Source organism: Glandiceps talaboti, chromosome 9, assembly GCF_964340395.1.
Source record: "Glandiceps talaboti chromosome 9, keGlaTala1.1, whole genome shotgun sequence".
Lineage (NCBI taxonomy): Eukaryota > Metazoa > Hemichordata > Enteropneusta > Spengelidae > Glandiceps > Glandiceps talaboti.
Genome location: NC_135557.1, coordinates 23,513,725 through 23,526,607, shown reverse-complemented (window position 1 = coordinate 23,526,607; position 12,883 = coordinate 23,513,725). Strand labels below are relative to the sequence as shown.

Genomic DNA, 12,883 nt, shown 5'->3' with positions numbered 1-12,883 from the left:
GTTACTCATACACTGATGACAATATCCGCACTGCACCCTTTTAGTAAACATGATGACTTGTGGCTTTCGCTTTATTTATGATTTCACAGAGTCATATGACTACGTATGTAGGTCGTAGTTTTGGCGACCGAAATATGTCATGCTAGCAAGTGATATGATATCAAATACTACATTTTCACTTTGACCATTTTTTCAACCTTTTTTTTGATGTTGTGGTTCTCTGCTAAAATAAAATACCTTTAAAATATATTTTATTCATACGTACTCTGCACGCCTTCCTAGATAGGGTCATAAAACACAACCAGTTTCTCTTCTCGCCGAAAATTGAAATCTTAAAAATATACTGTAGTTGTTGGCAATAGTACATACATCGAGGTAATTTTTCACTCTATGCGTATTTTTTCAGTGTAGTATTTGTAAATTATGTTGTTTGACAGCGAATAATTTTACTTTTCTAAATTGAACAATTTCTAATTTCAAAATTCCGCATGTATATTATCTTCATCATGGATATCACTGTGTAATTTCCTTTTATTTCATGGATGACCTCATTTTACAAAAGCAATTTTGTAAGGGATGAGAAAACGAACTATACAAACGAGAATTGACTACTCATAAACGATCTTTAGTTTCAGAGTCTATGGTTACAAATTACTGGAAGGAGTGATGAGTCACCGTCTTCAAATATAGTAACTTATTGAATATGCATCTGTTAATTTCACTTCATAGTTTGAATGTGGTCTCACACCACACGCTTTCTCAATTTACAGTTTGCCTTCACGAGAAGCGTTGGAACGTCCCACACATTGTTGTCTGCAGTAAACAGCTAGAATTGCCACTATAGCCTTCACGTCATCTGACGCTGATGAAAAAAAAATCAATAATCAAAATAAACACTCGTCATCCCTAGCAAATAAATGTTTACTGAGCGTGCAAGCTTGTCAATGTTATGTAGGGTTTTTCACTATTAAACACATGTTATGGTGATGAAATGTTAACATATAGTTTTGCAACCCTCTTTGGTTACTAACACCAGTACCTTTGTATTCTATCCCAAGTTGTCACCCTTATATTGGCAAAAGTGTAGTACAAAATGAGAGACATGGCCAAACCCCAGGCGAAAGCATCGAGTCGGTACGATTAAAAGTGTCTGTAGTGAGTTTAAACAGAATACATTCTATGCGTGTCTGTACTCGAGAAGAACATTCTCCACTCGGTCAATTTAATCAGACGATCATAATTATGGCGCGAAGTGATGTTTGTTTTCATTGCTTGTCTGCGCTAGTGATTTGTGTCTCTTTTGTTACACGAACTGATAACCATACTGTGTTTTCCACGTGTACCATTTCTGCTGTGCTTGAATATGTTGTGTTATTACTAATGTGTTGTTGTTGTTGTTTTTATTGTTGTTGTTGTTGTTGTTGTTGTTGTTGTTGTTGTTGTTGTTGTTAAAATGAAGTTCGATGGTTTCACCTCGAGGGTCATTGTTAAGTTTGTATTAAATTTCATTAGAGATTCCATTTCTTAATTTAATTCCTTACGTTTTTTGGATATTCACCTATTGAATACACCAAAATTAGTTTTATATGTTCGTCTTTCTCTGCGCCATCAAATTAAGGGAATATCCATCCATTAGCACGTCAGTTAATAGTTATAGCTTACTTCTCAATACGTGGGTACACAATACAGTATATACAGATTTCCGACAACCAAATCATTCAAACCAACATTTCCTATTGTGCGTTAGTCACCGCTGTACCCTTCAGCAAGCCGTTGAGATAAACTAGTTACTCTTACAAAGTTCATACACAAGGACTCTTCATTGAAACCACATGGCAATGGGATTTAGGTCAGATTAACTTTCTGGATGGTATAAAGTAGCGCCTGAATTTTGCTTCACACCCATTTCTTAATTATTAGTCTAGCAAACAACGTACGAGGAAACAACGTCTTATGTGGCTGAAAACTAGTAAATTGTGTAATTTGACTTTTACAGTAAATTTTCTCTATAATACGATTCCCCTATCACCGACTAATTCTCACTCCTGGTACAACATTAAATATGGCTGATAATCAGTAAATATATTCATTTCACACTAATATAGAGGTCATAAATTATTCCGAATATAACACTCTGACAACCATTAGTATACATGACATTGTTTCCACTGCTTCAGCTTCTTTACAGGGGCTGAGGAGACACCTAGATCGACGCAAAGTGCATTGAAACGCATTCGTGTTCTTGTTGTTGCCGCTGCTATTTTACACAACTCGATACACCAATGTTATTCAAACTTCGTTTTCTATTAGTATTGATAGCTAGCATGTTGCCCAGCCGTGCTACTGTCTTGAATTATAAGGTTTGAAGCTGTGAATAGTCTGGGAGTGATATATGGCTCTTACATGTACAAGTATTTGGATTGTCGGGTCAAAGTTGACATAGCTCTCTTAGCTCTCAGTGTCCACCAATACACATTATTTAAAAGTTCTGACATTTAATGTTTTAATTCAGTATGGTTTACTTTGATATAAGATTATTATCATTACACTCCGTCTCCCTGATGCTGTCGATTGCCGTCTGATTTTCTACACAACTGTTCTACGATTTCAATTTATCAATTAAACAAAATTGATAAATTACCTGCCTGGTCCAAAATCTGAAAAAAAATACTTCTACAAACCTAAGTTGTCAGATATTGACAAAAATGACAGTCAATAATTCATTATGGCAGCACAAGCGTAGCTTTATTCATATAAATCAAACTAATTCATTATTGTTGTTAACCTCTTGTTTAAAAAGTGAAAGAAAATTAGTTAGCCCAACATATGCAAATAAAACACACCCAGGATATAGAAATATACTTTGAGATGATTAATTCCTCATCTTGACTGTTTACATAATATCGGCAAAGTGATATGTAATGTAAATTCTAGTCCAGTAACATTGCTATTTGGCTTGACAAGTCGTTCGTCTGATAACATATCTAACGAGCCAGTATAGCGAGCAGGATTCAATAGTTAAGTTTCTCGGTTATAATCGTTGAAAAGATTATAACTTCCGAACGAAAACAATGAACACATGAATGTGTCTACCGAGCAACGTTTTGAAAATGTAAAAGTCCAATAGAATCGAGCATGATGCAGTTGGCATTATTCTAGATGAATGGACGCATTCCTATTCCAGACATACAGTACTGTATAGTATATTTTTTTTACTAGAACTAGTAAATGAATTCCTAAACTACAGTTTCTTGTGTTAACAACATGTAGTTGACTTTTGCATGTCGGTACAATTTTTACAAAATTCAACCTGTTAATGAGTTTCATATCTCTCTAAAAAGTAAACTGATTTTTACTCTGCTTAATAAATGCAGTGTGCATTAAGAATAACAAATACTTATTATTAATAGCAAATAGATACACCTTGTTATCAAATATATCACATTCTAGAAATATAAATTATTGTATGGGCAACACCATATGTAAATTATCAATTTCAATATATATCCCATTAAAATTATTTTCAAAATATAAATGAAATGAAATGCCAATGTTTAAATGGACAATAATTATTAGACACACCAGCAATGGTGAATTAAGAAGAAATATATTGCCATAAAATATCAATACAAACTACTATAGGTACCCATAAACCACTTTCAGTCAATGCCATCTTTCTACTGGTGACATCAAGACTGTAATCGGACATTTGTTTATGATTGTCAAAAGGAATTGATCTATCAGGAAACACATTTAAACAAATGCTGACTCAATTATCCGAATTATATAGTTGCTATTAGCATTAAGTCATATTGTGTTCTCTCAAAGTTATCAATGTCATAATCATATGAGCGAAATGTCATACATTGATTTATGTGGATATAAATGTTCATTAATTTTTTGATAAGCTGTAGCATGTTGTCAATAAATATTACATTTTTGTAAATAAAACAAAATGATTTACAAACAACGAAACTAGTAAACAAGGAATTACATTATTGTTCCCTTGATCCCATTTACTCTAAAACACACAAAAAATATTTCAATGTGATAAAAAAACTGTCTTTGTTGTCTAAGATAAACGTCCCGCCTCCAACAACCATTCGTCCCCACATCGTTACTACTGAATTATTTATGAATTAAAATCACTTTCTTCCTGCTAATTCTGTTCAATGTGTATAATATTGTAATTTAAAGAGAACAACAACGTCATTTAGCGCGCCCCTTAGAAAGACATACACCGCGTGTACTTTCAATGATCACAATTTGACAATAACTCTTGTAAGTTGTAAGGTCGTGGTATCTCTACCATACATGATTAATTTGCCTGTATAAACTTTGACCCTGAATACGCTAGTATTTTAATGGTGTCTTGTTTCCTACAATCGCCACCCCTCCCGCCACAAGGACATGTGGTATACACATCATTTTCTTAGCAATAAATTGTCTTCTGTTTGCATCAATATCAAGGTCAATCAAGTTCATTCATTTTATCATTTTTGAAGATCAACACAACACGTAAATCAAATCCATAATTCTACGAGAATATACATTATGACGTTGAAGTTCTATATTATGACTAGTACTGTTTACTTCAAAGCCACGATAGCAATGTATATTACAATATGTATCTAAAGTTAGATTGAAAAAATTACTGACTAATGAAACCGAAAGATAAATTCAATCTCCCACCACCATCAATCCATCCATCCGATGAAATCTGATCACTTCTTTGACAATTTTGCAAAGTCTATTTTAGCATATTCTGTTTCCTCTGTCTCAGGTTTTTTCTTCATGGGACGTTGTTGTCCTTGGGCCAACGAGTGGTCTAAGTCTGCATAGATGATACTACCACGATTGGCACCAGTCTAGACAAATGAAGACAGGCAATAATATGTGGCAATTCACGGCCTTTATCTTTCCATTTTTTTACATATAGGTAATTGGTAACTGTTAAATATGTATTCCCTTTTAAACAATGCTATGTTGAAACATTTTTATGAGTTCATCGACTGTATTCATTAATGTATGAATTAATTTAAGCAAGCAACAAGAATTATCGAAGGAAAATTGACACTGTGTTGGTTGTTATTGATCACACTTTCTATATCTATATCGCAGAGAATCAAGCATACTTCTTGATTTGGTATCTATTTTTCTTTTCAATTTCTCCATGTACATCACGCCATATGGAGGATAGGAACAGAGCATGTGATGAAATGATGTTTTTAGAATTTCATTTACAAATGAATGTCACTCATTTCCCACGCCACAGTTTGTCATAATTTGCTCTAATATTACAACACAAATATTTTGTTTGCATTTTGCATGAAAATATAATTTAGGTCAGGTATGCTCTCCATCTTCAATAGGTGGGACAACAGTATCCACACAATAGAGCAGGTAATGCTAACTGAGACAACTTGTTTAATAATTGAGGAAAGCTTCGTGAGACATTTGATTTCTTATCAACAGTCACAACATTACTAGTGGAATTTCGAATAGTGAGGGGATCTCATTTGGCAAGACGATTTTCATGAAGGTGAGCATACTTTCACACACGCATACTACTATCTATCCAACAATATACACCAACGCTCAGACAACTGTCATTCAAACATGTCAACGGGACTGCAATACATAATATTGTATGTCCATCTCAATGAACAGTAAAACGAATACAGTCGATGAGTTCTTAAAAAACTATTCAACATTACAACAAGATTTAAAAGAAAATAGACACTTTTTTGTTAATTACTTTTTCTTAATTTTTTTGAAAGGATTTTAATAATGGCCGCAAATAGCAATGTATTATACATACATACATACATACATACATACATACATACATACATTACATACATACATACATACATACATACATACGTACGTACGTACGTACGTACGTGGAAATGTTGACATGTTTGGTGACAGTGATGCCACTCATGTGTTATTGCCATTCGTTAACATGCATCTAGTTAAAAGGTCCGAGTATGTATCTATGCCAAGACCGTGTTTTGGATTTTGAGTTATTCTGCCAGTCGTCTGAAATATCATGTTCCGGGTATGAACGGGAGATGTTTTGCGTACACGATGAACTAAATACACGAACTAGTATACGTAGTAGCTAGTACATTTGTATACTAAGGGATCGGAGAGTTCAACCTAGGGTTAACGATTGGTAAACAGAAAGAGCGTGCAAGTCACCAGAGTCACCAAGCTGTCTGGTTTCAATAGAACAGTCGACTAGTTATACAGTGCTAGCAAGAGAAGCAATGTACAATTCCTACATCTTACTTATTTCTTGTTACTTCTTATATAATAGTATACCCACGAGTATTGATAAAACTAACTTCTCATTGACATGTGATCTTAGATGATAAATGTCAGAAATTTCAACTCGACGTATTTCTGTCATTTTTTCTTCCGTAAGGAAAAGATATATTTATGGGTAGAAGTGTGTGTGTCTGTGTGTCTCTCTGTGTCATCGTTTTCTCCATAACGGCTTGCTCAATTCAAACGAAATTGTAATGATGTATTTCGTAGGGTTATGGCAAGACTTGAATAGGTTTTGGTAAAAATCCCGTGATTATTAATGAGCAATTTACGTAATTAATATTTTTCGGTAATTAGGCTATATCTCAAGAATGCACGCTTCAAATTTAATATTAAAAAGGAGAAAATAGTTTCTCATCAGGAAATTTGTCTAAAGTGGTACGACGACGCGCTTATTTCTTTTTTACATTCTCAACAAATGTCACAGTACATGTTGTGGTTGGCCAGGAGATCACTAACAGCAATGAGCAAATAGCAATCAATGAGAAAAATAACTTATTACATATGTTCTGTTGTATTCCAATAATTGTCTGTAGGAACAACAATTTCAAAACTTTGCCCTTACGGAAGACATTCAGTTTACATCTGGTAGTACACTTGTATTGATTATTGTTATCAACTCACAGCAACATGTTGGGTTTATAAAATAGCACTTCGGTAAAAAAATTTCAACTTTTTCAACTTAAAGTCTTATTAAGAAGTATGTAAGGGTTTATCTGAAAAGCCCGGATGATGATATCATGAATTGTAACAACCTCTCTGTATTGGCGTTCTTTAAATGTGTCAAGATAAGGAGATGTTGAATAGTTTATTAATTTACCATTACCTGATCACGACGAGGAGTTTTGGATGACTTTGCATATGTGGCGCCAACATTTTCATCATCCATATCCTCAACATTTTTACTCATTCTGTTGTTATCATTAGTGGCTCCAGATTGAAATGTTGAAGTGTTGTCTGAATCAGAAACGGAAAAAATTAAATAATTAGGTTATGTAAATTGCAGTACATAATAACCAAGGAAATCACACTGCTAGCTAGTACTTTGATACGGTTACTTTTTCCATACTTTGACTAATTGTAACTATAAGTACACTTTTCTTTAAATATAAAACTCCTCCTCTGTTTATAAATATGGTGAAAAAAAATAAAAAAATAAAAAAAAATAAATGTAAATACAAATACAAATATAAATACAAATACAAATAAAACTCGTACGGTGGAGTGTGGTGAAGGGCATGTTTCTTGGAAACGTGAAGTAAAGTATTATGTAATACCTGTGTAGAGATTACCAACATTGTTTCCCCCACCATCTGGTGCAGATCGCATGAAAGCTGTGTTGGTTTCCCCGGAATGAAATGCATCATCAATTCTGAAATGAGAAAAAATTCAGTTTATAATGGTAAACATACTTTTTTTAAAAAGTAATCAAAGTAGCAACATTTCAAGTTGAGTGAAATAGGCTTGTGTTTTCATATGTTTAGTTCCTCTCTTTTGGTTATAGGCATTGGTTATGTACAACGCGAGAGTGTACATGTTATAAATGTTTATAAATATAATAAATATAAACGCTTTCCACTGACGATTTATGAGTACTTCATTGACACAATATGGTTATATCTGACGTACCTCCCGCGTTTTAGGGCTACAGTAAGAAATATGCAAGATAACATACCTTACAGGATCAAGCGCTGTAAGTTCTGTAAAAAAAACGATCGGTGCATTAAAATAGTTAGAATAATTATATTTTTACATTTAACTTCTGATTTGATTCTATTTTCCAATAACATAGAGTAAGAATTTCTACAATGACTTCAAACAAAAATTACAATCATGACACTAACTGATAAATAAAGTTTAGTTAAATATATCAGTAAAGATATCACTATGATTTAGCATTGCCAATATGTACACTTACTGTACAAAGTTCTTGTTATACATTCAGTAACTCTCGATCGTGAAAACGATGTATAGATGTGTCATGGTAGAAATGCGGACAATGAAATAATCTTACCTGCTCCAGATGGTCGTTGACGTTTTTTCTTTCGTTGTCGATGAACGAGAACCGATAACATGATCACCATTATCAGTAACAAGAAAATGCCTGCAGAAATTCCACTAATTGCTGCCACGTCTAAATCATCGGTGATTTTTTCAGCTACAAAATACACAAATTGTTCATAATAAGTTCATGTACATGCATATTGTTGATTTCATGTGACATTGACTGGATTGATATTGAGATGAATGTTGAAGACAACTGTAATACATTCTAAAAGCTTATTGCAGGATGGATTCTATTAAATGAATATCCACGTTGATATACCACCCGATTGTCAGGATCAAACGCACATAACAAGCTAAATATTATAGTACAAACATTGTTGAAAAGGAAGAAAAGGTTTTATAAAAAGTTTTTTTTTTAAAAATCATATATGAAAGAAAGACACATTTATTTACCTATTGTTTCGCTGAGTTTCACATCATGAGTTATGAGTTCACCTACACCATTGGTAATAGTACACGTGTATGTTTTAAAATCAGATTTCTTAACCTTGTTTAGAGTAAGTGTGCTAGTTGTTACAGTTCCTTCAAATTCTATTACGTCACGACCTCCAGACTTATCTTTCCATGTAATTGTAGCATCAGGGTATGCATCAACTCTACATATCAGTTCAGCTGTCTCTCCGATTTCTGCCATTACAGTGTTCTCATTGTCAGTATTCAATATTCCTGGAACATCTTGAAATAAAAATGGACGTAAAAAAGATTAATAATGATTTAGCATGTCTTTAGCAAACCTCTGTATGTATACTGCAAGCGGTTAGTTTAAATTCATCTGTAATACAAATTTGCATATTAAAGCATCGTCAGAAATGAATACGCATTACAAAAGTCATGCTGAGTTCCCAGTTCATGTGACTTCAGTGTGGTTTGGAGGTAACGGTCGTTGATCTCTATTTGTCTGTAGATAGTTTCAGACCAAGTGCTAGTCTGTGACTAGCTCTCTACTAAAACTGGCCCCCATTTTATCCTTCTCGTTCATTATCTGGAATACATTTTTTGTTATACGGACACCCCTAACTAGTGACCATACCCCGAGTACCTATAACCAACATGTCACTGGTGGTTATACGTCAAAATAACACACTTCGTTTCAAATGATTCCGGTACACAATTAAATATGGAAACTTTGACTCTTCTTACACCATACGAAATATTGCATATGTATCGACAGTGCTATGCTTGTATTTTTTGACACATTTGTAGCACGAAATGACGATGATTCCTATCGATCAAGTTAGATTTGACATGTACTTACAATAAACTAACATATCCATCAATACCCCAATTTCACTATCTTCTGAGTCGTCATAGAATTTTGTCGTTGCATTACAATAATAACTTCCATTCCTCCATCGTTCAGTTTTCTCCATGGTATAGGTAAGTGTAGTAACACCTTCACCTTCTTCGGCTTCTTCTGTCTTCACAATGGTAGGACCAGTATCATTCACGTGCACCAATTCAATCTTACTTGGACTAGGCAATCCTTCCATAGCAGTACAGGTCAAATTGTTAGATGAATTCTCTATTGTAGCATTTTCAGGACCAAATATATGAACGATCGGAAAGTCTGTGGAGTAACAAAAACGCTGTCACCTAGTAAACATGTATGCAATACGTATTCATGGAATTATTGTAATGTATGAAGAGACAACACGATAGCTCAAATTCATATGAATACTTTACGAAGGAAATGAAATGGCGATAATAACTTTGTTCTAAATAATAGACATGGAAATAAACAAAAATAAGAAAGACTAATTATAAATCAATGTAAAAACTAATAAAAAAAGAAGATATTTATGATACTTACGTTCAACAATCACATTCGTTACATTGAAACCAATGCCATCGGCTCCATCATAGAATTTAATCTTAGCTGTACAGTTGTAAACCCCCATGTCATCACGTTTGACGTCATTGATTGCATGTATTAGACTGTTCGACTTTGTTACTCCATCTTTTGTCCACTTTGTCTCTGAAGGTGGTGGATTTGAATCTACAGTGCACTCTAATGTTATATCATCACCTTCTTTACATCGTACAAGATCCAGTTTCACAGAAACGTCAGGATAATCTGTCAATTCAACACAATTCGAAATATTAGAAAACAGACTTGCTATGATGCCAATAATATGATATTTACAGTTCAGTCACGCAAACAAATGATTGGGACTTTTGAAAAGTAAGGTGTGTCAATTTCCCTTGCCTTATTACAACCCCTTAATATTTTTCGGCTCTCTGTTCAAAATTTCGTGATAGTTCACTCAAAAAATATTGCTTTTTGCCAAAATTCCAGCTAGCTCTTAAAAACAATAACATAATTGCATTGCTGAAGTTTTAGAATGTGATAAATAAATGCTGAAATGTATATCTACTTACATTGAACGTCAACAGTTGTTACACCACTTCCATATCCAACTGAATTGTCGTAGAAGATATTTGTTGCATCGCAGGTATAATTTCCAGAAAGTTCACGTTTAATGTCATCAAGTGACACATTGGCATTTGAATAAATATTACCATTTTGTAAAATCCACGTTAGGTTAGTTTCCATCGGATTGGCGTCAACTACACTACAGCTTAAAGTGACTGTTTCTCTTTCTTTACAGACAACTAGTGGTGATAGAACCTCAACTGATGGGGGATCTGTAAAGAAATATATTTCAGAATTATAGTTTCTCCATTGTAATTATAGTTGTATAAACTTTTAATAATAAAACAACATAATTACACCACTACTCTACATATACAAGATAGGCACCTCTAGGTATACTTATCATGTCTATGGAATTCATTATATTCGACAATGTATAACATGTTAAAATGCTATCAGTAGGGAAAGCCCAGAATGTGATTATTTTCAAATACTTACATTGAACATCTAAAGTTACATCATCAGATACGGTATTAGTCGATCCATTCCAATACGTATTAACTGCCTGGCAAATGTATTCTCCACTGTGGTCTCTGGTGACATCTTCAATGTTTAGTTCTTCACCACTGGTATTAAGCGCACCTCGGTGTATCCAAGATATGGCAGCCGTGGGATTCGCAATGGCATTACAGTATGCAGTGAACACTTTCCCTTCTACCGCAATTCCTCTATTTTCCACTATATTGACGATTGGAGGGTCTATAACAGAAAAAGGAGTAATGAGTAAACATATTTTAAATAACAAATAATGATGAGTGACAGGTATAGACAAAGATAAGTAATGGAAATCAACATCAAGAACAAGCTGATTAATACATATCTAATTCGATGAAAGGGTCTAATTTTTTTATTTACCTCAGATTTTAATGATACTGCATCAAGGCTAGATAGCTACAATTTAACAAATTATTCTTTCAATATTTATAGACCTGAAGTGCAAACCTTCATCTCATAATCATAAAAAATAGCCAATATCTATTACTTTTATCTTAGTGATCAGTTGACCCTAGGGTTAACACTGCGATCTACTCTATATTTGCTGTAAATGAAGGAACTTGTTTTTGATTTTCGTCACAATATGACCATTTCTTGTTGTATAATAAACAAAACACCAACATAATCATACATACATACATACATACATACATACATACATACATACATACATACATACATTCATACCTACCTACCTACCTACCTACCTACCTACCTACATACATACATACATGCATACATACATACATACATATATACATTCTTAAAGACAAACACATAGACATACAAACGAACAGTAATGATGTACACGAATAGTAGAAACTCACTTGTTTTCAGGGATGGGATGGGTGCGGTGGAGGATTGTTACAGCAACGGAAGTACTATGCATTCCGCTTTTATAGTTAGATGTAACAATTCAACTTATGCTGCTATAAAACAAATATAATATATTTTCTCCACCAATAAATATACGGAAAGTCGAATAGGAAATACTATAATGCCTACTTACATTGTACATCAATATTAATGCTTGTCTGCCCTTGACCTTGTGTACCATCCCAAAATGTATTGTTAGATTTACATGTGTAGGTACCATGGTCATCTAGATCTATTGTGTCAAACCTCAGCAACGGTTCATCTTCCTCTGTATCTGTCCATGTGGTAAACCATACTTGTGGATTGGACTCTTCAACTTCGCATTTAATTGATACGTTTGTTGTGCCATCAATAACTTTGCCATCTTCGCTTGCATCACCAATAACCATGACTGCCAGATGTGGTTTGTCTAAAATGGATTAAAGGTGGTAAAGCTTCAATTTGGAAAAGTGCAGTTAGACTTTTTTCTGCCTTTGTAGAGTTATATTGGTTTATGCACACTTTGTAATCACATATAAATCCCGCAGCACTTTATCGTCCGTGTTCGACGATTTTGAGTATTTCTGTGAGAGCCAAGTTCTATTGAAAAAACGACATTTGATGACACACACCCCTTTGTCTTGAGAAATAGAGAGTGTCAAGACATGCATATTTGGTATTAGTAATGTCATCACC

At 33.8% G+C, this 12,883-nt stretch overlaps 1 protein-coding gene across 1 annotated transcript in view; it reads right to left on the bottom strand.

Annotated features, from left to right (window-relative positions):
• Positions 1–2,732: 2,732 nt before the first annotated feature.
• Positions 2,733–12,883, bottom strand: part of LOC144440001 (hemicentin-1-like) — a 17,349-nt gene continuing 7,198 nt past the window's right edge. Inside the window, exons 5-15 of the mRNA XM_078129230.1 lie at positions 12,342–12,617; positions 11,276–11,536; positions 10,783–11,049; positions 10,214–10,477; positions 9,659–9,970; positions 8,797–9,078; positions 8,351–8,494; positions 8,012–8,036; positions 7,614–7,708; positions 7,163–7,293; positions 2,733–4,868 (exon numbers count right to left, since the gene is read on the bottom strand). Coding sequence (XP_077985356.1) covers positions 4,725–4,868; positions 7,163–7,293; positions 7,614–7,708; positions 8,012–8,036; positions 8,351–8,494; positions 8,797–9,078; positions 9,659–9,970; positions 10,214–10,477; positions 10,783–11,049; positions 11,276–11,536; positions 12,342–12,617 — 2,201 coding nt within the window. The 3' untranslated portion in view covers positions 2,733–4,724. The remainder of the gene's footprint in view (positions 4,869–7,162; positions 7,294–7,613; positions 7,709–8,011; positions 8,037–8,350; positions 8,495–8,796; positions 9,079–9,658; positions 9,971–10,213; positions 10,478–10,782; positions 11,050–11,275; positions 11,537–12,341; positions 12,618–12,883) is intronic.